Source organism: Amblyraja radiata, chromosome 8, assembly GCF_010909765.2.
Source record: "Amblyraja radiata isolate CabotCenter1 chromosome 8, sAmbRad1.1.pri, whole genome shotgun sequence".
Classification (NCBI taxonomy): domain Eukaryota; kingdom Metazoa; phylum Chordata; class Chondrichthyes; order Rajiformes; family Rajidae; genus Amblyraja; species Amblyraja radiata.
In genome coordinates this window covers 48,810,552-48,835,573 of record NC_045963.1, presented here as the reverse complement: position 1 = coordinate 48,835,573, position 25,022 = coordinate 48,810,552, and the positions used below count along the sequence as shown (strand labels likewise).

The window sequence follows — 25,022 nt, the reverse complement described above, 5'->3', positions numbered from 1 at the left end:
TCCCTGCTGCTTACTGATGGAGCATAGAATCATAGAGATATACAGCTCAGCACCAAGTCTGCTCCAACCATTAGGCACTTGTGCTTCTTCTCATCCTACCCTCAGCTATTTAATTCTCCCCATATTCCTATCAACTGACCCCCAGATTCCACCATTTATCTAAACACTAGGGGCAATTTGCATCAATTAATCTACCAACTGGCATGTCTTCAGGATGTGGGAGGATACTAGTGCCCCTGGGGAAATCCTCACAGTCACAAGGAGAATGTGAAAATTCCACGACAGGAGATCAGGATCAAATCGGGTTGCTGGAACTGTGAGGCAACAACGGTACAAGCTGTACCACTCTGCCACCCACTTAACTTGCTGCTTACTGAGACAGCAAATACTGGTAATATAAAGGGACAATTTAAGGACCTAAAATGCACTGCATGAGGGAGTGATGAGGATGGAGGCTCTCACGACATTTTAGAAGCTAGCAGATGAAACTAGTGCTGGTAAATGGTGCAGATGAGGCTTTAATGGTTGACATGGACATTCTGAACTAAAGGACCCCTTACTGTACTGCATAACTCTATGATTCTAGACTCCCAGGGCATTCGCTAACAGCCTGGCACTGGTGTTATTCGAGCAAAACCATAGTCACAGACTCCCTAAACAGGGAGTATGGGGAAAAAAGTAAACAATTCCCCGTGTGCATTCGCTGAGACTTCATATCCAGCTGCTTTGATCTTTTGTGGCTATGGTTTACAGATCACCAGTAGAGGGAGCAAGAGCACCATGGACAGAGGAACTGCTGTGCTCAGCCTGTGGAGAGGTCAGTGCAAGCATGGGGTACAGAGTCAGGCGTGGAGCAAAGAAAGTTGGGAGGTTTGTCAGAGTTGGGTTTGGTGGGCTGCAGGGACTCATCAAATCCCTCCCCACCTATGTTCTAGACACCTCAGACACTCTCCGCCGCCTCCACGCATTCCACTCTCTGGGCCCTCACCCCCTCATCTTCACCATGGATGTCCGGTCACTCTACACCTCCATCCCCCACCAGGATGGCCTCGGAGCCCTCCGGTTCTTCCTCGACCAGAGGAGCAACCTATACCCAGCGACTGACACTCTCCTCCGCTTAGCGGAGTTGGTCCTCACCCTCAACAACTTTACATTTGACTCCTCCCATTTCCTCCAAACACAAGGCGTAGCTATGGGCACATGCATGGGCCCCAGCTACGCCTGCCTCTTTGTCGGGTACGTTGAACAATCCTTGTTCGAGACGTACCAGGGCCCCATCCCCGACCTCTACCTCCGTTACATTGACGACTGCTTTGGGGCCACCTCCTGCACCTACACACAACTGACTGACTTCATCCACTTCACCACCAACTTCCATCCGGCACTCCAATACACCTGGACCATTTCCGACACTTCCCTACCATTCCTTGACCTCACCATCTCCATCGCAGGGGACAGACTCCTGACCGACATACATTACAAACCCACTGACTCACATGGCTATCTGGACTACACGTCTTCCCACCCTGCCCCCTGTAAAGACTCCATCCCCTACTCCCAATTCCTCCGCCTACGCCGCATCTGTTCCCAGGATGAGACATTCCATACCAGGGCATCGGAATGTCCTCGTTCTTCAGGGAACGGGGATTCCCCTCCGCCACCATAGATGAAGCTCACACCAGGGTCTCATCCATACCCCGTAACACTGCTCTCTCTCCCCATCCCCGCACTCGCAACAAGGGCAGAGTCCCTCTGGTCCTCACCTTTCACCCCACCAGCCGGCAAATACAACACATAATCCTCCACCATTTCCGCCACCTCCAACGTGACCTCACCACTCACCACATCTTCCCATCTCCCCCCATGTCTGCCTTCCGCAAAGACCGCTCCCTCCGCAACTCCCTCGTCAATTCTTCCCTTCCCTCCTGCACCACCCCCTCCCCGGGCACTTTCCGTTGCAACTGCAAGAAATGCAACACCTGTCCCTTCACCTCCCCTCTCGACTCCATTAAAGGACCCAAGCAATCGTTCCAGGTGCGACAAAGGTTCACCTGTATCTCCTCCAACCTCATCTACTGCATCCGCTGCTCTAGATGTCAGCTGATTTACATCGGGGAGACTAAGCGTAGGTTGGGCGATCGTTTCGCCGAACACCTCCGCTCAGTCCGCAATAACCAACCTGACCTCCCGGTGGCTCAGCACTTCAACTCCCCCTCCCATTCCCAATCCGACCTCTCTGTCCTGGGTCTCCTCCATTGCCAAAGTGAGCAACAGCGGAAATTGGAGGAACAGCACCTCATATTCCGTCTGGGGACCTTGCGTCCGGATGGCATCAACATTGAATTCTCCCAATTTTGCTAGTCCTTGCTGTCTCCTCCCCTTCCTCAACCCTCTAGCTGTCTCCTCCCACCCTCCCATCCGCCCGCCCTCGGGCTCCTCCTCCTCCCCTTTTCCTTCCTTCTCCCCCCCCCCCACCCCCCATCAGTCTGAAGAAGGGTTTCGGCCCGAAACGTCGCCTATTTCCTTCGCTCCATAGATGCTGCTGCACCCGCTGAGTTTCTCCAGCAATTTTGTGTACCTTCACTCATTTGATTGAGTTGGGCATAATGGCGAGTGGTTTGGAGAGGATAAATAGCAATAAATCTTTTCCATGAATCCAGGGGCCCTCCTCCCTCGGTTGGTTTGGCGCTGGCACTCACCGATGCAATAAGGGCAGCACTGGCCCTTCCGCAGGACGGGCCGGGGGCAAGTGACGGCTGGACACGACTCTGAGTAGCAGCTGATGATGCCCTCCAGACAGATGCAGCTGGTGCAGACGTTCGGCTTCCAGGATTCAGCCTCCAAGAAGATGTCGCCCTCATCGTTCCTGCAGTAGCCAGGTATGCTTCTGTTGCTTGGCAACAAGGGTTGAAGTGGCTCATCTTCAGACATAAGATACAAAAGCTTATTAGCACGTACCACCAGATTCAGGAATCCCCACTATTATCAGTCTCACTTCATCCCCATTGTTATCAGACTACTGAACAATCCTTTCATAAGCTAAGGGTGTAGTCCTGATCTCCCAACCTACCTCATTGTATCGCTTGCACTTTTTAAAAACCTGTACTTTCTCTGTAGCTGTACCACTGTAATGCTGTGACACTATATTCTACATTCTGGTATTTTACTCTGCACTATATTGATGTATTTGTGTAGGACTTGATTGTACTCATGTATGGTATGATTTCACTTTTTCATTGTATCTCCGTATATGTGAATACTAAACCAATACCAATGCAAGGGAGAGAATAGGCAACAGATTAACAAAGGAATGGTGAACTTCCCCTGATCTAATGTGCTCATCGCATCAATCACATCTATACATCTTGCTGCCTTGGGAAGGCAGCCAACATTAGCAAGGACCACTCACAATCTGATCATTCTCTCTTCTCCCCTCGTCTGTCGCACAGAAGATACAAAAGCTTGAAAGCAAGTACTAGCAGATCCAAGAAAAGCTTCTTCTCCACTGTTATCAGGCTGCTGAACATACCTCTCACAGGCAAAGGATGTATTTCTGATCTTCAAATCTACCTTGTTGTAGCCCTTTTGGGGTACTTTTTTAAATATGCATTTCGACTATATTCTGCACTCTTTTGCATTATCTGTTGTACTCATGTGTGGTATGATATGCCTGGACATGTCTTGAAGTTTTTCGCTGTATCTCAGTACACAAGACAATAATAAAACACCTGTGCCAATACAAAATAAAATATTGGCTATGCTTTAACTGGAGTCCAGTCTGTAAGTAAATATGTTTACCCAGAGGGTTGTTCAACTCACTGTCACAGAAGGAGTGGGGGAAAGTGGAGGGAGGGAGGGAAGATGTTCCCATTATTTGATGGTTTAAAAGTTTCAGCTAAAGATAAAGGGGGAATTGGAGAACCATTTTGTTTTATGCAGACTGGTGATATTGTCACTCTCTGTAGAAATGGTTGAAACAGAGTCAATCAGTTCCTTCAAAGGGAATTGGATTAAACGGCCCTGGAGAGAAGGAGGGGGGTGGGATAGATGGGGGCACTGCACCAGGAGCTGGAACAGACCTATTGGCCCAAATTGCAGGATTCTATGAATACATCGATAGATTTAAAGGGATACTAGCAAAGGCTTCCAAGCTGACAGTGCCGCCTAACACTGCAAAATAACCCAGTGAGGAATGTGGAGGGAGTGCTCAAGCTCCGTGGCAATTCACAAAGGAAGAGCTTGTGTGGCGCAGAAACATTGCCCAAGGCAGGATGGCCATGTTTCTGCATGTGGGTGATTTCATTTTTCATACAAACTATGGACAAGCAAAGCTGCCATTTTGAACAGGATACCTCGTATCTATGTGACTGCATGCTCACATAGATTTGATCACCTAGCTTGCATTGACTTCAGAACTATTGTTGCAGTTTCCGTGTTTTAGTACAAAAGCTCATCATTTAGCCTATTCCACAGGGGCTTTTGGTTCATCTCATTTCCCAGCTCTCCCACAGCACATGGCTTTCCTCTCTGGCAAGATCTGTCAAGACTAAGTTCTATTCACCACCTTGATTGTAATATGTACTGGCCTTAAAATAATCACAATTAACATTCCCAATTTTCCTAGTCTTTATGTCTTTCTCTGTGGTAAAAACAGAGGAGAAATATTAATTGAGGAATTTGCCCATCTTCTTTGGCTCCACACACGGATAACCATTTTGGTTTCTGAGGGGCCTTATTCTCTCCCCAGTTACCCTTTTTCCCCACCCTAATAATATTTATAAAATCTTTTTGGAAACTCCTTAATCTTATCCGCCGAGCCATCCCATGGCCCCTTTTTAGCTTCCTGATTTCCTCAATCCCCTAAACTTCTCCAGTGATACAATTGAGCGCTGACCAGGGCCTCAATTTCTCCTGTCATACAGGGTTCCTTACTCCTACCTGCCTCGCCTTTCACTCTATCAGGAACATGCATACTTTGAACTCTCACAATCATACTTTTAAAAGCATCCAACTTTCTGGATGTCCGTTTGTCTGCAAACGACTGTAATCAACTTTTGCAAGTTCCTGTTTAATACTATCAAAGTAGGCACTCCTATATCTGTTGGGTAAACAAAAAATAATCTCAAATCCTCACTAATCTTTATCCCTATCACTTTTCTCTAACCAGGAGATCATTGTTTAAAATGTTTAATAAGTCCACTCCCTCTCTCCCTTATTCCTAAATGTTACTGAGGAATTTCAGCTGTACTCAGGACCTTAGGGTAATCTAGACTAATAAATGTCTGCTCATGGTTGTGAGCTGAACTTTGTCTCTGTATGTACAACTGATGTATTTTTATTTAACCTAAATAGCTTTACAGACCTTAAAGTTCATCCAGTTTACATGTAGAAATAATTATATACAGAATGAGACTATTGATCGGCACAGCATGTTCCAGCTTTATTGAATTGTAAGCTGCTGTACATAGGAGTAGGTACAAAGGGCAGAAATGAGGAGGCCCAAAACAGCTGAAGTGCATTTACAGAGACAATCTGACCCTCTTGTTTCTGTAACTTCTTAACATCCATTAAGCCAGTTATCTTGTCGTTCTACCACTGCCATTATAAATTGGTTGCTATTTATTCTACTCATCACAGAAAGGCTACACTTCAATGAAGCACAGTGGCACAGATGATAGAGCCTCTGCCTCTATCCTGGATTCAATTTGGACCTTGGGTTCTGCCTGTGAGGAGTTTGCATGTTCTCCCTATGACCGCATGAGTTTCCTCTAGTTTCCACCCACATCCCAAAGGTGTGCAGGTTAGTTGGTTATTAAGCCGTTATAAATTGCCCCTGTTGTGCAGGTGGGTGTTAGAATCTGGGGTGAGTCGGTGAGACTGTGGGGAAAATGAATGATGGGATTTAGCAGAGGATTGGTGTAAATTGGTGGTTGATGACCAGTACCGACTCAGTGGCCTGTTTCCATACCGTATCTCTTCATGACACCATGGTTTTCAGTTTTATCCTGATTTTGAGAAAAGTGCGATAAAATGCAATATTTCTCCCATCTGGACTCTCATAAAACCTGTTTTGCGTTCTAGCCAGACAAATCATTCCATAGATCAGTACATCGGAGAAAATAAGCAAGAACAATAAACAGGTTGAGTGCCTACCTGGACACTGCGGGCAGCAGGAGTCTGTGGTCCTGATGGGATCCTGGCAGAGGATAGGTGGACACACCTCAGTATCGCACAGCACCCGGCCACTGTGGCAGGTGCACTGCGTGCATGAGTCGATGTTCCAGGTCTCTCCCTCTACGTAATACTCTCCACCAGGAGCATGGCAGATCGACGAGTCACTTTGTTCTGGCTTCCACAGTCCTAAGTCCTCTGAGAACACAGCAAACAGGAGGTGATGAGAACCAGGGTCTCTGTAGCAGAAATACCCACCGCGGCAGAGATTTAGATACGAGCCAGGACCAGGAGTAGGTGAGTCAACCTCTCAAGCCAGCTCCACAACCCAGTAACTCACAGCTGATCTGACTCTAATTGCACCCCTGCTTTCTTGTCTATCTCTGGTAACTTTTTATTTTTTAACTATCAATCTACCTCTACCTTAAAAATGTTTAGGAAATCTATTTCCACCACCTTTTGAGGGAGAATTTCAACATGAGGTGAAATGGAAATGCTCATAAAGTATTAAAATAATGAGATATAGAGAGGGGGCAGAGAAATCCAGGAGCTGACGACTCAGGTTTAAAAGGCAACACCTATACAGGCATCAACTAGAAGTTTTCCTTTGCTTCAGTCATTTCCTGCAGGTTGTGAATAAAAAGATCAGGTATCGGAAGGAAGGAAAATAATTTTCCTACTGCACATAATAAAGCTCTATATTTATTTCAGTTGATTGCTCCTTTCTTATACTTTGAACATACTTCTGTGTATTACATGGGCAGAATGTATCATGTGCTGCTGGTGAACTGTGGCTCACAGCTATGATTTTTTCTTTCCATTTCCCATATTTCCTTTACAATATAAAAGTACACCTTGGCTCATCGAGTCTGTGCCGGCTCACAGGGCAATCTCTTTCTCTCATTAATTTACCTTTAAACTGTTCACCCCACATTGCTATCACCCCCCCATCACATCACCGTCTCGCTATATCCTACCATTCACCTATCATCCAGAAGTGGCGGCGCTGGTGAACGGCTGCGGCTCGCCTGCAGTCCGTTTGTCTTTACTTTTTTGTGTTGTTTTTTTTCATTTTGTTTAGTTAAGTTTTTGGTTTTTAGGATGTGTTTATGTGGGGGGGGGGGGGGGGGGGGGGGGGGGGGGTTGAAACGGGGCTTGCTGTCTCTCCCTTCGGGGGAATGCGACTTTTTTGTCGTATCCCCCTTCTCTGCCTCCGTCTGCGCTGAGGCCTAATGGTGGAGCTGGCGACCTCGAGACTCCGGAGGCAGCCAGTCAGGACTCACCCTGGGCTCGCTCCCGTGAGGGCGGCCCAGCTCGGGGCTGGAACGGCGCTCCCGTGAGGGGCTGCGATGCTCCCGTGAGGGCGGCCTGGCGAGGGGCTGAGACTCTCCCGTGAGGGGCTGTGGCGCTCCCATCGGAGCGGCCCATCCCGAGGGTGGAATGTCGCTCCCGTCGGAGCGGCCCAGCCCGAGGTAAAATGGCGCTCCCGTCGGAGCGGCCCAGCCCGAGGTGGAATGGCGCTCCCATCGGAGCGGCGCAGCTCGAGGGTGGAATGGCGCTCCCGTCGGAGCGGCCCAGCCCGAGGTGGAATGGCGCTCCCGTCGGAGCGGCCCAGCTCGAGGGAGGAACGGCACTCCCGTCGGAGCGGCCCAGCTCGGGGGAGGAACGGCACTCACGTGAGGGCGATCCGGCTCGGGGCTGGAACGGTGCTCGGGTGGCTGGAACGGCGTTCTGGCGGCGGTGACCTGAGTCCTGGGTTCGAGGGCGGCAGCTTCGACCACCCCGGGCCGCGGTGTTTGAGCCGGCCCGTTTGCGGGGTTCGGTGAGCCGCGGGACTGTTTGTGCCATCGCCCGGTGGGGAATCGCCTCAGCGCAGAGGGAGAAGAGGAGGGAAGAGACTGCAGCCCTAAGATTTTTGCCTCCACCACAGTGAGGAGGTGCTTGGAGGATACACTGTGGTGGATGTTAATTTGTGTTTAGTGTTGTTTATTATTGTATGATTGTATGTATGACTGCAGGCATGAAATTTCGTTCAGACCGTAAGGTCTGAATGACAATAAAGGAATTCAATTCAATTCAATTCAATTCAATAAACTAAGGACAATTTAAAGTGACCAATTAACTTACCCATGTCTTTGGGGTGTGGGAGGAAACTGGGAAGAACCAAAGGATGCCAACATGATCACAGGGACAATGTGGAAACTCCACACTGACTGGATATGGGTCAAACGCAGGTAGGTGGGACTAGTGCAGATGGGGCATGTTGGTTCGAAGGGCCTGTTTGCACGCTGTATGAACCTAAGACATGTGAGAGGACCAGGGCAGATAGGGGGAGAGAGAAAGGATAGAGAGGATGTGCAGGTGAATTCAATGTTCATGTCTTTGGGTTGCAAGTCCCCGAGATGGAACATAAGGAGTTGCAACAACACCTCTCTGCACCTTCAGTTCCTCTTAAACCCAAAGTTCCACTTTCCAGCCCTCTTAAACCCAAGTTCCACTTTCTAAGCTCAGCCACTCATGATTCCCAGTAATAATGCTGCTGCTCCATTTACAATGGCCCAGGATTTCCTTTTCCTTTCACCTTGTTTATGGAGTTTCTACGTTCTCCCCGTGGCCTGCATTAGTTTTCCCCGACAGCTCCGGTTTCTTCCCACACTCCAAAGACGTGCAGGTTGTAGTTTAATTAACTTGGTATAATTTTAAGTTGTCCCTAATGTGCATAGGATAGTGTTAATGTGCAGGAATCGCTGGTCAGAACTGGGTAAATGTTCTTTTAAAAAGATAGCATTGTAAACAATAGTGTGTATGGAGAGTCAGAAGAGGTGATCTCAAATTTGGGGCCACAATTCAATGTTTGTAAGGAATAGGTAGGTCGAAGGGCCAATTTCCACGCTGTATCTCTAAACTAAATTAAGCAGACTTGCAGGCCCAGTGTATGACGACCTCTGGTTATAGGGAGGCTAGATTTGATGCCAGCTTTCACATGAATGCAAGTCTTCTGTAAGTCAATCTACAAGTCTGAATGCAGTAGACAGGGAGAGGATGTGTTCTCTGTGGTTCAATCATCTAGAACTAGGTTACAGCTTAAAAGCAAGAATTCACCCATTTAACAGAGATAATTTGAATTCTGAGACTTTTCACTGTCTTCCTCAAAGGGTGGTGGAAGCAGTGTCTTGGTTGAATATTTTTAAGGCAGAGGTAGATAGATACTTGCTAAGCAAAAGCTTGAGAGATTACAGTGGATAAGTTTCACACAAAATTGAGAATTAGATCGGCCATGTTTTTGTTGAATGATGGAGCAACTCAAGGAGCTAAAAGGCTTGCTCCTACACCACGTGTTCATAGTTCTGCCAGTTTAAATCCAGTACAGCGTGAGGTGTTTACACACTTATTGATTAGTGCAGTGTTCCATTGGTAAAATGCTAACAGTGATAATTTGAATGAGATTCAAGGCCCGATTCAATCCACAGCTCAAAATCCATTGGGGATCCACCATGGCACAGGAGCATCTAAAATTATTCTGTACTGTCTGTGCTTGGTCTCACTCTCACTTTAAATTCAGTGCACATCTAAAAGGCAGAGTGTCTTATTACCATCGAATAAAATTCCCCTAAACGTAGGAAATCCGTCCCTTCACTGAGCTGTGGACAGCTCTTTTCAGAGCCAGCATCTTGTGACATGGTACCTCTTCCCGCACTACGGAATGGATTGATGATGCAAGTTTCTGAATTCGGAAATTTGGAATTGAGATCAGTAACGGTGGCCAAGAAAACGAGAATTTTGTGAACACACGTGTGGTTCAGAAATACCTTTCAGGAGAGGAAACCCGCCATCTCTATCTGTTGAGCCATAATTGATTCCACTCCCAACAATATGGCTGACTCTGAATTGCCCCTTCATTCTGGGAACAATTAGGGATGCGTAAGAAGATGGCAGCTTTCTCAGTGATGCCCATTATTCCGCCAATGAATTTCCCCTCCTGTGCTGTTGCCCAGACTGGTGTTGGTTTGAGTGTTTCTTACCTGGACACGTTGGGCAGCACTGTCCCGGGCGAATGGCTGGGTTTCCACAGTTGGGCACAGAGCAGGTGATGAGCGCGCACATCTCACGCCCGCTGTTGCAGTAACACTCCCGGCAGCCATCGTGCCAGCTCTCACCGCTCTCGTGTCGGCGGCCATCCACGCTCAGGCAGGAGCTGGCCTTCATGGTGGTGGGTATCTCTGGAGGGAAAGAATGAGAGTCAGCTTCTGGGAGGAGGGGCGGCACAATTTCTCCCTCCAAGCATGCAGCAATTTACAGCAATGTTGCTGTGGAGTTTTACACAGGAACATGTGTAGGTCCTTTGCTTCCAGAGACCTGGAGATTAATGATTTGGCCATAGAGTCACATGGTGACAGTACGGAAACAGGCCCATTTGGCACACCTTGTCCATGCCGACCAAGTTGCCATTTCACATTTGGCAGCATTTGGTCCATAAACCCATGTATCTGACCAAACGCCGTGTGAAAGTCATAGTAGTATCCATTTCTATTGCTTACTCTGGCAGCTCATTTCAAATACCGACTAGTGAAAACATTTCCTCTAAGGTCTCTCTTTCTCATCTCAAGCCTGAATCCTCCAATTTTGGAGTCCTCCGCTCTGAGGAAAAAAAAACTGAGCATTCACTTTATCCATCCCCTCATAATCTTGTACACCTCAATAAGGTCACCCCTCAGCATCCTACGCCACAAAGGAAAAAATACCAGGCTATACAACCTCTCTATAATTCAAGCCCATTAGCCCAGGGAATATACTGGTGAATCTCTTCTGACCTGAGTTTGAATCCCACTTGGTAGCTGAGCAACTTACATTTGAACAGTAAAATAAATCTGGGATTAAAAGGTTATGCTTAACTATAGTGACCATTAAAACAATGGCTTGGCATTAAACTCAAGAGGTTCCTTATTGCTTCCTGGGAAGGAAGACTGCTGCCTTTGTCCGAATATGACACGTGACTCGCCAAATTATTTCACTCCAAATGGTCTGGCATGCCATTCAAGTAGGGATGGGTAGTAAACATAGAAACATAGAAATTAGGTGCAGGAGTAGGCCATTCGGCCCTTCGAGCCTGCACCGCCATTCAATATGATCATGGCTGATCATCCAACTCAGTATCCCGTACCTGCCTTCTCTCCATACCCTCTGATCCCCTTAGCCACAAGGGCCACATCTAACTCCCTCTTAAATATAGCCAATGAACTGGCCTCGACTACCCTCTGTGGCAGGGAGTTCCAGAGATTCACCACTCTCTGTGTGAAAAAAGTTCTTCTCATCTCGGTTTTAAAGGATTTCCCCCTTATCCTTAAGCTGTGACCCCTTGTCCTGGACTTCCCCAACATCGGGAGCAATCTTCCTGCATCTAGCCTGTCCAACCCCTTAAGAATTTTGTAAGTTTCTATAAGATCCCCTCTCAATCTCCTAAATTCTAGAGAGTATAAACCAAGTCTATCCAGTCTTTCTTCATAAGACAGTCCTGACATCCCAGGAATCAGTCTGGTGAACCTTCTCTGCACTCCCTCTATGGCAATAATGTCCTTCCTAAACACCAGCCATGTCAATGATGCCCACATCCTGTGGACACCTAAGAAATGATAAGGTGTTCCGGTTTCCACCCGTGTCCAACAGACATGCGCGTTGATTGGTTAGTTGCCCCTAGTGTGTAGGGAATGGTGGAATCTGAGGGAGTTAATAAGAATGTGGGGAGAATAAAAAAGGAGATTAAAGTAGGAATAGTGTAATGGGGTAATTGATGGTCAGTGTGGACTCCATGGATTGATGAGCCTGTTTCCATACTGTATCTCTCTATGATTCTAGAAAATAACTAAATTAAAGTATTAACATAGTGTATTTTACAACCTTAGGGTATTCCTAGAATACAAGATCGCATTGAAACTTATAACTTTATTACAGGGTTTGAAGGGCAGGGAGGAGCCAGTCATTGAATTCAGGAAGCATGATGGAAGCATGATGGAGTACATGCCCCAATCAGTATCAATGGTGCGGATGTGGAAAATGGTCGAGAGCTCCATTGGGTTAATATTACCAATGATCTGTCGTGGACCAACCACATTGATGTGACAGCCGAGTAGGCACATCAATGCCCCTACTTCCCGAGGAGACTAAGGAAATTCACCATGTCTCCAGTGACTCTTACAAACTTCAATAGATGCACCATAGAAAACATACTTTTGGGTTGCAACACAGTTGGGTTTGGGAACAGCTCTGCCCAAGACCACAAGAAATTGCAGTGTTGCAGATGTAGCCTAGTCCATCAAACAGACCAGACTTCCCACCATTGACTCCATCTACACTTTATGCTGTCTTTGAAAAGCAACCAATATATCAAAGACTTGTCCCAAACTGGTCATTCTTTCTTCTCCCTGATCCCATTTGGTAGAAGGTACAGAAGCTTGAAAGTGTGCACCACCAGACTCGGGAACAATTTCTTCCCTGTTATCATACTTCTGACTGATTCTTCCATAAACTCGGGTACTGTTCGATTCCCCTCTATCACATTGAGGACATTCGACTTTGTGTAAGGAACCGAAGTGCTACAATGCTGAGAATTATATTCTGCACTCTGTATCTTGCACCTTTGCTCTATCTATTGTACTTGAGTTTGAACTGATTGTTTCTATGTATGGTGTATCTGATCTGTTTGGCTAGCATGCAAATCAAAACTTTGCACTGTACCTTAGTACATGTGACAATAATAAACCTAAACTTGAGAATCTAAGGCGTTCCCCACCTTGGAGGACTGTTGAGGTTGCAGAACAGAGATCAATAATGTTCCAGAAATTAAGACATCAAGGGATATGGGGATAGCATGGGAAAATGGTGCTGAGGAGAAGAATCAGTCACGACCATGATGAAGGATGGAGCAGGTTCAAATGGCCTCCTCCTCCTCTGACTTTCTCTGTTCAAATCTCTAATATTTTATCGGCAATGAGAAGCTCTACAAGCGTAGCCACTTTTGTAAAGTTGCACACAGCCAGATCTAACAGCAGCAACGTATTAAAGACTGCATAATCTGTCTTTGTGATATTGAGTGATGGACAGGAGTGATACCTCTTCTGTTCTCCTTCAAAGAAATCATTCACATCCATCCAGCATAGTAGATTGGATATAGTGACACATCCATAAAAGGAGACACAAGAGACTGCTGATACTATTCATTTTCCTAGCTTTCTTCCGCCCACTCCATCAGTTTGAAGGAGGGTCCTGCCTGAAACATCGTCTGTCCATTCCCTCCACAGATGTTGACTGGCCCGTTGAGTTCCTGCAGCACTTTTTTCCCCCTCATCCATAAAAGGACATTGACAGCACTGTGTTCCTTCAGTAGTTCACTGATGTGTCAGCATCTTTCTGGAGGGGAGCCCTGACCTCTGACCTTTGGACTCAGAGAAATGTGTTTCTCACCCCAGAGCTCCAGGTATCTCTCAACGCTCCCTTTCCTCTTTCCCAATAAGTGGATAATCAGAAACCTTGATAAAAAGGATCCTCCTTTCATTTGTCTCTTCTGTGTGTTCCAGATAATGGAGTCCTGCTTGTATCTTCAACAATGTCACCTCTCTCCTGACCCAATTTCATTGGTTTTAGGTGGTTAATATTCCCCACATTGCCTTCATATTTTTAATGTATCCCAACCTACCACATTGCAGACCATGCACTTTAAAAAAAAAATCTGCACTTTCTCAATAATTGTAATGCTCTTATGCTGTAACATTATACTTCAGTCTCTGGTATACTTCTTTTTGCACGACCTCTTGTACTTGTGTATGGCTTAATTGTACTCATGTATTACATGATTTGACTGCATAGCACACAAACAATATTTTTGCACTGACATTAATAAACCAATACCTCTTCTGCACCACACTATTGGGACTCCTCACACCTATCGATCTGCTGACAGCCATTGCGGGTTTAATCTCTGTGCTGGATGAGTGGCTCTGCTGCTAACCCGAGTGCTAGGATGGGAATCTGCAGTTACCGTAAACAATTGCTCGACAAAACAGCTCAGTCCAAAATCCCATGTGTTAATTGTGCTGAACTGATGCATCGGAACATTTGGCTGCCAAACACATTTCCTCACTCTCCCTTTCTGTTTTAACGGTTTGACGGGCTTCGTGTTGTCATTTGAGAAATTGTGCTTCACATATTCAACATGGGGCAAGAATGAACACACACACACACACAAATCCTCAAATGAGACAAAAGGGTAAGCAATAAATTAATCAATGGTACTTAACTCTTACTGTAAAATTACTTCTGAGAACATAGTCCCAGTCCCTGGGATCAATCCTTCCAGGTGAGACAGAGGTTCACGTGTACCTCCTCTAACCTCATCTACTGCATCCGGTGTTCCCAATGTGGCTTCCTGTACATCAGAGAGACACAGCGACCATTTTCGCCGAACACTTGTGCTTCATCCATGGAGACGAGGCAGGACATGGAGATATTGCAGAAGTTTTGAATGAAGGAGGGATGGGACTAAAGGGCCAAATGGCTTAGCCCTGTATCTATTAGTTATGGTTCACAGGTACGCCTAGTTGACCAGGTCCCAGCGTGAGAGCTAACGATGAATCTTATTTGATCATAAGGGGTATCGAGTCCAATACTGCCCCTTTATGAATCACCCAGATAACGATTGAGAGCTGGAAGTTCCCCTTCCCCAGAGAGAAGTAGAACGGTCCAGTAGCTCACTTCCAAAAGCACAATTTAGTACTTTGCATGACAACATTCCAAATAATTTAATTTAAATATTCTGTTGTTTTTAGAGAGTGACCTAAATAATTTCTGATTTGCAGTAGAGTTCCAAGTGATTCAAAGTGTAGTGATTAAAAGTGGAGTACTGGGAGGTTCCTTGGAGACACTGGAATTGGGTCATGCACAGGGAGACACTGTGATGCCTTCTTTCTTCCATCATATTTCTCTTTACCCGCTCCCACTTCCCCTCTAGGCACAGACTCTCTTCAAAATGACTGCATCTCCGCCAGCACCGAACATTCTCCAATCCCTTGGCCCACTTGTGCCTTCAACTGCTACTGCCTCAGCTCAGACTCCTTCATCAAGAGACAGAGGACATCAAGTGTCCTTTTACCTCGCACCAGCCACACTTCATTCATTCAATCACTGCTGCCTTCACTCTGTCACAGATCTTTTCCTTTTAAATTATACATTCCCTTCCACAGCCTCACCCTTCTCTCTCTCTGTAATAACTCTCTGTGAGTGTTAGGTTTGTCCCTGCCTTCTGCTCTTGGAATGGTTGTCCCTTTAACCTCAATGTCTAATTGCTGAGAGTAGGCTCATCTTGAAATCAATTAGAGGCTAAATATTCTTCAGCCACATCCTGTGATTAATTAGAGGGCAATTACTCCCCACATACCTTGAGGTCAATTGGAGGTCAAGGGCATTCTGAAATATTCTCCTTTAAGATCGTCTGGATAGGCACTCGCTAATACAAATACTTAAAATCTTAGTGGACTAGATGGTAAAGTGGACTTTACCATCGCAGTGCGAGCCGATCCCTTGCCGGGGATCCTCCGGAGAAGAGCTCCGACCACCGGCCTGCGGCCTATAACATCCTGAAGCCGCGATCTGTGGTAAGGAAATGGCCGATTCGGGCGATCCAAGCCGCAGAGTGTGTTCGATCTGTCCCGACGTCGGAGTTTCGATCATCCCGACGAGAAGGCTTACACATTGGGCCGTCCGTAGCGGCGACTGCGGAGGTTCAAGGCCCCCGACCACGGGTGAACAAAGGAGGAGGACTTTATTGCCTTCCATCACAGTGAAGAATGCTGTGGTGGATGTTTATGTTAAATTCTATTGTGTATTGTGTTCTTTTTAATTGTATGGCTGCATGGTACCTCATTTCACTGTACCTTAATTGGTGCATGTGACAAATAAATGTGAACCTTGATTAGAATATTTGCCAAACACAAACCATGCGTCATCTGCTGTCAAGTTAGTTTTAGATTTATTATTGTCACGTGTGTAATGAAAAGTTTTGTTTTGCTGCTATCCTACCAGATCAGATAATACTATTCATGAATACAATCAAGTCAAACTCAAGTACAATAGATAGAACAAAGGGGAAGATACAGTGCAGAATATAGTTCTCAGCAACGTAGCGAATCAGTTCCAGAGACCAAGTCCTATGTCCGCACAGTACGCTAGCTTATTGAAGGACCCTTTCCTATCAATCTAAATCAGCATGTCTGACAAAATCCAAAGAAACGTAGAACTATTAAATCTTCCCTTAACGTGGAAGGGAATGTAAACACATCTGCGTGGGTACTTATTCCTGCCTCAGGAGGGGTTTCGGAGAGCGAGGCTCAACAGCAGATGTTTAAAATTAAATTTTACTTGGCATGGTGCAAATAAAACAGGAATCATCATGCACAGTGAACACTTCTCATCCTTGCTCTGCAGCAGGGAAGGCTTCGAGCTAATGTGCAACAATTAAATGAAAAACATCCGGGTGACTGTCAAAGACCTTGCGGCAGAATTAGCTCGCAGGGCTGGCATGACCACATGTTTCCAATTTGTCTATTCCACGGAGGTTTAGAGAACATTTTGGGGATTAATCAAAATTGGCACTAAACACAGTTGATGTGACTGCCTCTTGCTACACTCTCGTAGCATCAGGTATTTGGTCTCTCCTCACTGCCCCGACTCACAACAACTTCTATTGAAGAGGCATCTTGAATCTGTAAAATGTACCAAGGTGTAATCAAACAAAATCTGACACTGAGTCGCATAAGGTTAAGTGACCTGGACACAGGAGGTATTATATGGTATCGGGACAGAGCAGAAATATAGTATTGCGGTAGAGGATCATCAAAGATTGTAGTGAATGATGAAGCAAGCTCAAAGGGCTTGCTCCATGTTCCCAATTCGCAGTCCAGGAAAGAGGTTTTAAGGAATGTCTTAAAGGCAGAGAGTGAGGTGGGAAATCAGGGAACTTCAGGGAGAAAATTCTAAAGCATTAAGCCATTGTTTGGCTGACAATGCTGGAGCAATTAAAAATCAGGTGTGTTGTAGAGGACAGAAAAAGAGTCACAGTAATCTCAGAAGGCAGAAGGTAACTGATATAGGGAGGTGATGGGATCTGAAAACAAGAAGCTGAAAGTTGTTTAGCTTACAATGGTTGCCAGAGTCTGAGTGACTATTACCTCACCGGCCTCTGGCATATTAGCTGTTGAGTTAGGATTCAGCAGCAATAGCTTGTTACTCACACAATCAATCTACTAATACAAAATAAAAAAATACTGTCAGCATGTAACCTCTCAATGGAATTCTCAATTGTTTCACTTACCTGCACGCCAATGTCTTCCTGAAAGGCAGTCTGCACTATGTAAATGGTACATATGCAGTGTGAGTGATTAGCTTACACTCTCCACTTCCCTTGAGGGAGCTGGATACAATCAAACCCCTTCCAGGAAAGGTGCCTTTGCTGAAGATGACGATCTTAATTAACACCAGAGTCGACACTGCAATTTTCCTTCGGCCTCAGAAAAATGGGATTCCCATGGCAATTATTGTCTCCTTCCTTAGGACCAGTGCAATAACAGCTCAATACACCAGGTAAAAGCAATTTGCTCCCCTACCTCTGCATTTGCAGATAAGGCAGCCATATACGTCCTGCTCGAATCCCATTGGACAATACTTGTCACACGGGCGGTCAGGGCACTTCTTGCAGCGACAGATATCACAGCCATGTTTGTTCTTTCTGTTTTGAAAAAAAAAGATAATGGCGAATGAATTCCCAAACTATCATATCCAGCCTGTAAAACTTGATGAATATACTTCCCCAGAAAGGATCTGCAGTCCAGCAAATTGCTTTCAAATTTTCAAACCCACGGTTAGAATGTCAGACCCAACCCACTTGGATTTTGCATTACAGCTTGCTGTAGCCTTGATTTTCCAATTCAAAGGCCGAAGATTGGGGTAACAAAAGGTCTCATGATCGAGTATCACACGTGCAGGAATTTTCTTTTGATTTTTGGGATGTGGGTGTTATTGGTAAACCAGCATTTTTTGCCCATCATTAATGATATCTGAACCTAGTCTGTTCAAACCCAGTTGTCTATCTCAGTGAGGAGGTGATGAGCAAAGGCTAATAAACTAAGAAGAAGGAATGGTGGAGTCCTACCACATAGAAGCAGGGCATTCAGCCCATTCTGTCCACGCCAGCTATTTCTACAATTAATCCAACTTCCTTTATCAACACCCCAGCATGTTTCCTAGCTCCTTTTGGAAGGCACCATTGAATTTGGTACCATTGAATTTGGATTGACTTGCGTATCACAGTGCAATAAGCCACTGCATATAAAATCCACTTGTGCTTCCTCCAACAATTACTTTAGATCATAACACAAAGTGCTGTTGTAACTCAGCAGGTCACAGACAGCAACTCTGGAGGACATGGATAGGCGATGGTTCAGATCGTATCCCTTCTTCAGACCAATTCACATCTTCAGGTCAATGATTCTCTAGCTACTTTCCTACCCTTTCAAAAAATTGGTCCTAGTTTTGAACATTTCTCTTGATGAGAAGAAATATTATAACTGGATCACTTATTTTCAGAGTGGTTGAGATCTGGAAGAGGTACAGATGGCTGGGATTTTAAACAGGGGAGTACATAAAATATTACCAACGTAGAGAAAGATAGGAATTTAGTTATTACATTTGAGAAAGATTATTAATGATGATTATGTTGAAGAGAGAATTAGATTGCCTGTTATTAGCATTGTTGCAAGTATTGCTGTGGACGAGCTGGAATAACTTCAGCTGAGATTAGTAAAGAATAATACTCCAGTGACTGTAGTGTTGTGTGTGTGCAAGCATGTGTGTCTCTGCGCATGTGGCATGAATATGTATGTGTGTGTATATGCATGCATTCGTGTATGTTTGTGCGCACGCACATGTGTGTGCGCGCCTGTGTGTGTTGCATGAATGTGTGTGCTTTCCAGTCCCCCCCCCCTCTCTCTCTCTCACACACGCACATAACTGAGCTCAGTGGCATTTCAAAGGCAGCTTCATCTCTTGTCCCTGCCCTGGGAAGGAAAGGTCATTGAGGGTTCCAGGCCCTGATTGGAGCCGAGCAGAGTAAAAATGTGCACCTTGAGATTGGGGAAGGGCTGATGTGGGTTTCTCTGCAATGGCATCAATGTTTGAAGAGCCTGCCAAAATGCCATTCTTGAAAACAACTGTCTTGTGGTAAATATTTCTCTTTTGAGAGCCTGGGTAACACGACTGAGTTTGCCTCAGCCTGTTGTGCATGTATCTGCCAATCTTGACCTCCCTAAATCACAGGCATTCACGACCACATTGAGATCCTATCTTTTATTATTAAATAATTACCCAGCTTAGGCATGGCTCATGATCTGAGTGCTGATAACAGAGATGTCTGCTAAACCCTTCTGCTTGCTTTTGCCTCATTGAAAATAAAGAAATGTCTGTGTGATGGTTCAGTGAATAAAAGCACCACATGGTGATCTGCTGATTTTTCTAGACCCAAGCAAGCCCTTGGTTTCATCACTGCAGTGTGCTCAGTACCAGGGGCGGGGCCAAGGAAAGAGCGTTCACGTCGCGGCCCTGTTTCAACCAATCTTTCCACCACCACGCACAAGAAGCACAAGAAGCGCAAGACAGACACCATTGGGCAGATGCCAAGAAGTGTGGTCAGCTCTGGCTGAACAACTTCTAATCTTGTGTGTGGACTCGATAAGAAGAAGAGTACCAGGGGCACAACAACACAAGGCAAAAATATATAACCAGGTGCCTGTTAGCAACACCTGGGAGCAAGCTGTTAATAATAACTACAGGACAGATGTTTAGGGAAGGAAGGGATATTGGGATATTGGGAAGGAAGGAAAAGGGCACTGAGGTAAAAGATGAGCCATGATCATACTCAAATGCAGAACAGGCACGAGGGACTGAATGGCCTAACCTTGTTGCTGTTGCTTTCATTTTTACGTTTAATCTTGCTGCAGCCAAGGTGACACTGCAGGTATAACTGCTGCCTCTCCACTTCAGTGACCTGAGTTCAATCCAAGCCTCTGGTGTGTGCAGTTAGCATATGCTCCCTATGCTTGTGTGGGTTTTCTCCCTAGTGCACTGTATCCTCATGTATCCCAAAGCCATGCTGGCTGGTGGGTTCATTGGTTACTGTAAATTACCTTGAGTGTGCGTGGATGATAGGTGCTTCATGGTGGAGTTGGTGTGCATGTAAGAGAGGTTACAGGAAAAAACTAGGGAGATGGAGAGCTGGTACAGGCTCAATGGACCGAATGGCCTCCTCCTGTGTCATCGAGAAATATGTTTATTCTACCTGCTTATTACAGGTAAACAGAGTTTCCGAAGCACAATGACGAATAATGCACATTCTACTTTTTTTTTACTCTATGTAAAACCATGAGGCTGATAGAGTCATAGTAATGCAGCACAGAATCTCACTTTTTGGCCCAACTTGTCCATGCTGACTAAAATACTAAAATGCCAGAATAAGTTTGTATTGAAATACAGCAAAAAAAAAAAATAATTCAGGAAGTCTGCAGTTTGGCAGCTGGGAGATAGGTATGGCAGCCTTTAAATGTCCTCGAATGGTAGGCTCACCGGGTCCGTGCCGACCAGCGATCCCTGCACATTAACATTATCCTACACCCACTAGGGACAATTTTTACATTTACCAAACCAATTAACCTATAAACCTGTACGTCTGGAGTTGAGAGGAAACCGAAGATCTCGTAGAAAACCCATGGAGGTCACGGAGAGAACGTACAAATTCCGTACAGACAACACCCGTAGTCGTGACCGCCCTGGAGTTTAACTCCCTGGGATTTGAGAAGAATCCTTTATTCGGTGCGAAAGACTATTGCTGTTCACCTTATCTATGCCACTCATTATTTCTTAAGGTCACCCCTCAGCCTCCTACGCTTCAGGGAAAAAAAGACCCAGCCTATTGGCTTCTCCTTATGACTCAAAACCTCCAGACCTTGTACCATCCTTGAAATCCTTTTTGCATTCTTTTCAGTTTAATGCATTTTTACTAAGAGTCCAAGAAACATTTAGACAGGCACATAGAAAGAATAAGCTTAGGTCGCCGAAATTTTCAACATGTTGAAAATTCAGTGGCGACCAGAAAGACGCTATGACTCTTTGGAGACCTCTCACGACCATAGGAGACCTCTCATGACCATACAGCCAATATGGTTGTGAGAGATCTCCTATGGTCGTGAGACGACCTATCACGAGTGCCGGCAGTCGCCTGTAAAGGTCGCGTAAGTGGGACAGGCCGTTTAGAAGGATATGGGCAAACGCAGGCAGGTGGGTCATGTTGGTCAGCGTGGGCAAGTTGGGCCGAAGAGCCTATATCCATACTGTAGGACTCTATGACATCCTGTGTTCACACTGTGTTTTTGATTTTCTGTTTTTGGATTGAATCCTGTTTTTAATTTGTGTCTCTGTGATGTCTTTATTGTTATATTCCGATTATATGTTATTCCGATATACTATGTAAGGTGTCCTTGAGATGTTTGAAAGGCGCCCATTAAATAAAATTTATTATTATTATTATTATCCTAAACTAACACCGTGTTTGATTCATGAAAATGAGTCCTTTAGATGCATATTTGATACTGACTTCCAAAAAACATGAGATATTTATTACAGAGCAGGCTCGAGGAGTAATTACATTGTCTGTCATGTGCACAAAGATATGAAAGACATTAAGAGATGGACAATAACTCACAAAAAAAATCAAGCGAGCATAAGCTCTAATATATGACACTTTGCAAATTAGTACTGATCATCCTCAACGGAAAGGAAAATAATCCTGGATATGAAACAATGCTGCCAACTTTACTCACTCACCCCAGCCAGTGCCTTGATATCTCTCTTATTTCACTGTGTCAGTATTGGGAAATGCAAGGTCATATTAGTAAGAAAGCACATACGTGTATCCGAATGGGCAGTACTTGTCACACACAACGGGCTTGCACTTCTTTGGTCGTGCCCGACACTGGCAGATTTCGCAGCCGTGTACATCAGTCTGCAGGCCAAATGGACAGTCCAAACCACAGCCTGAGATCAGGCCCGTACAAAGCTCCTCTCCTGCAATTAAAACAAAACGAGATTAAACACAAACTCACAGATCTGATGCTATTGAAAGGAAATGATTGCATTTGTATCGAGTCATTTATAACCTTGGGGAGAACCAAAGCCTTTCGTGGTCAATGAGAGGCAGTTAATGTTGCCTTGAAGGAATCAATTTTGACTTTTAGTATAATTACCAGAACCTCCGTGACTAAAGCACAGGAGGCGAGCGACTCAGTGGGTCAGGCAACATCTGGGAAGGGAACGGACAGATTGTGTTTTGGGTCGGGACCCTTCTCCTGAGCTGTTCATTCCCGACACAGATGCTGCCTGACCTGCTGAATTCTTCCAGCACTTTGTTATTACTCAACATTCCAGCATCTGTAGTCTCTTCTGCCTCCAGCCTCTGTGAAACCTGAGAATGCTGGAATAGCTTAGAAGGTCAGGTAGAATCTGTGGAAAGAGAAGAAGAGTTAACATTTTAGATCAATGGCCTTTCACCAGATCTGAAACGTAAACTCTGTTTCCCTCTGTAATCTAAAATTGGCCTGCTCCTCTTAGGAAGTCTGCGTGTGTCTTGCTTTATGTCTCTCTTCTCTACCTCCCAGCCATTGGGACTTAAGAAAGTTGTAATTTTGTAACACATTTTATGCCAAAAGCCAATGCCACAGCCGACATAGGGAAGATGAAATAAATAAATTAATGCTGGTAATACATAGCAGATCATATAGAAAATCTAGAGAGAGGGCAGGATTCAATTCACTCTGAAACATGAACTGTTTCCATTCCCAGGAATACTGCCTGACCTGCTGAGAATTTCCAGCAAATTCTGTTTTTATAGGCAAAGCTGAAAGCTAATTTGATTCAGAAAATTCCCACAAGTAACAATTAACACAGGTCCGGATCATTTTATTTGCTGAGAAGAATGTTGTCCATGACCTTAGGAGAACTGACTGCTCTTTTTCAATTATACTGTAAGCCTGGAATCTTTCATGGATATAACACCTCTGTTTCATTTCCTCAAATTGTAATAGCAAAGATTTCATTCCTTTGCTTTCTCTTTCATACACCTCCCATCCCCTTCCCTTCCCTGGCCCACCAGTAGTTTAGTCCAAATCTCACCATGCGGGAAAGCCACAGAGCAATCACTCCAGGGTAGACCCTGCCAAGAGCAACTTTGGAACAATTCTTGTGATCTCTGGCACCACATTGGCATGGGGGTACTTTTATCACCAAGTTCAATCTCCTGCCCTCACTTGAAAATACACTGCTGTTCCTTCATTGCTGTTGTTTCTAAATCCCGGAACTCTCTGCACTGAAGGAGTACCTTTACCAGAAGGACCATGGTGGTTCATCACTACCTTCTCAAAGGCATGTGACATTAGGTAATAAATGCAGGCCCACGTCATTTAAATGAAAATTAAAATAAATATGGGTATGTCTTTGTGCTTTAATATATATGATGATTTCCATTTGAATTTTCTTATGATAGGGAAAGGTTAGAGGGATATGGACCAAACATAGGCAGGTGGAACTGGCGTAATGGGGTATCTTGGTCAACATGGATGAAGGGCCTGTTTCCATGCTGTATGACTCTATGACATTGGCTGCATTATGCACTGTCTACTAGATACAGTATATTAAGCATCATACAATGGCTAATTCAAACTCCTTGCTGCCGGCCTCCAGTGTGGCGCCCTCTATGGAGCTCCCGACCTGGCCAGACTGTGTCTCTTTCGAGCTCAATCCATTCAAACATGGCCGATCTTCTATCTAAAATCCCTATCCATAACTTGCTGGCTTTTATGGAAAGTGAAGAACACATTCCTTGTGGCCAATAAGAGTTGGGATGTTTGTGTAGCAACCTTACAAAACATTGGTTAGGACAAACTAGAAGTGTGGTTGCCATACCATCAGAAGGACAAAGTACAGATGAGATTCACTAAGATATTGCTTGCATTGGAGGACTTTAGTCATGAGGAGAGGCGGAATGGGCTGGGCTTGTTTCCCCTAGAGTGAAGTAGGCTGAGGGGTGACCTGAGAGTAGCTGGAAAGATTATGAGAGATCTAGTTAGGATGGAAAGACAAAACATTTTCCTCATGGTAAGGGTATTAAGGGTCAAAGGAAGGAGATTTACAGGGAATGTGCGAGGTTAGTCTTTTGCACATAAAGTGGTTTATACCATCAGGAAGATGGTGGAGTGAGATACAAACATTACGCTTAAGAGGTTTTAGACAGACTCATAAACAGACAAGGCTTTTAGACAGTCTCTTAAATAGACAAGGTGCAAAAGGAAACAAAGTGCTGGATTAACTCAGCAGGTCAGACCAGCATCTCTGGAGAACTTGGATAGGTGATGTTTCGGGTCAGGATCCTTCTTCGGACTGATTATAGGGATGTGTGGGAGGGAATAAAGCTGGGAGAGAAGATGGGCAGGACAAAGCATGGCAAGTAACAGGTGAACACAGGCGAGCGGGGTTTCTCATAGGCAGATGGTTGAACAAAGGATAGACTTACAAAGAAGTGTGAAAAGTTGTGTAGCCAGAGGAAGGAATGTAGGTGAAGGAAGATGGGAGAAGGAAATGCGTACAGGTGGTGCACGGTGGGGGGTGAGGAAGAACGGGGATGTGGAGGAGAAAGGAGATTGGGAGGGCGGGTGGTTTGTTAGCGGTACCTATAATCGGAGAATTCAATAGTCATATCGTTGGAT

General features: G+C 45.2%; 1 protein-coding gene across 3 annotated transcripts in view; it reads right to left on the bottom strand.

Moving 5' to 3' along the window:
* crim1 (cysteine rich transmembrane BMP regulator 1) overlaps positions 1–25,022 on the bottom strand; it is a 202,797-nt gene that overhangs the window by 16,976 nt on the left and 160,799 nt on the right. For all 3 annotated transcript variants that reach the window (XM_033025830.1, XM_033025832.1, XM_033025831.1), the window contains 5 exons: positions 22,173–22,329; positions 17,823–17,944; positions 10,194–10,391; positions 6,154–6,369; positions 2,700–2,921 (listed from right to left, as the gene is read on the bottom strand). In XM_033025830.1, the coding sequence (XP_032881721.1) occupies positions 2,700–2,921; positions 6,154–6,369; positions 10,194–10,391; positions 17,823–17,944; positions 22,173–22,329 (915 nt within the window). The remainder of the gene's footprint in view (positions 1–2,699; positions 2,922–6,153; positions 6,370–10,193; positions 10,392–17,822; positions 17,945–22,172; positions 22,330–25,022) is intronic.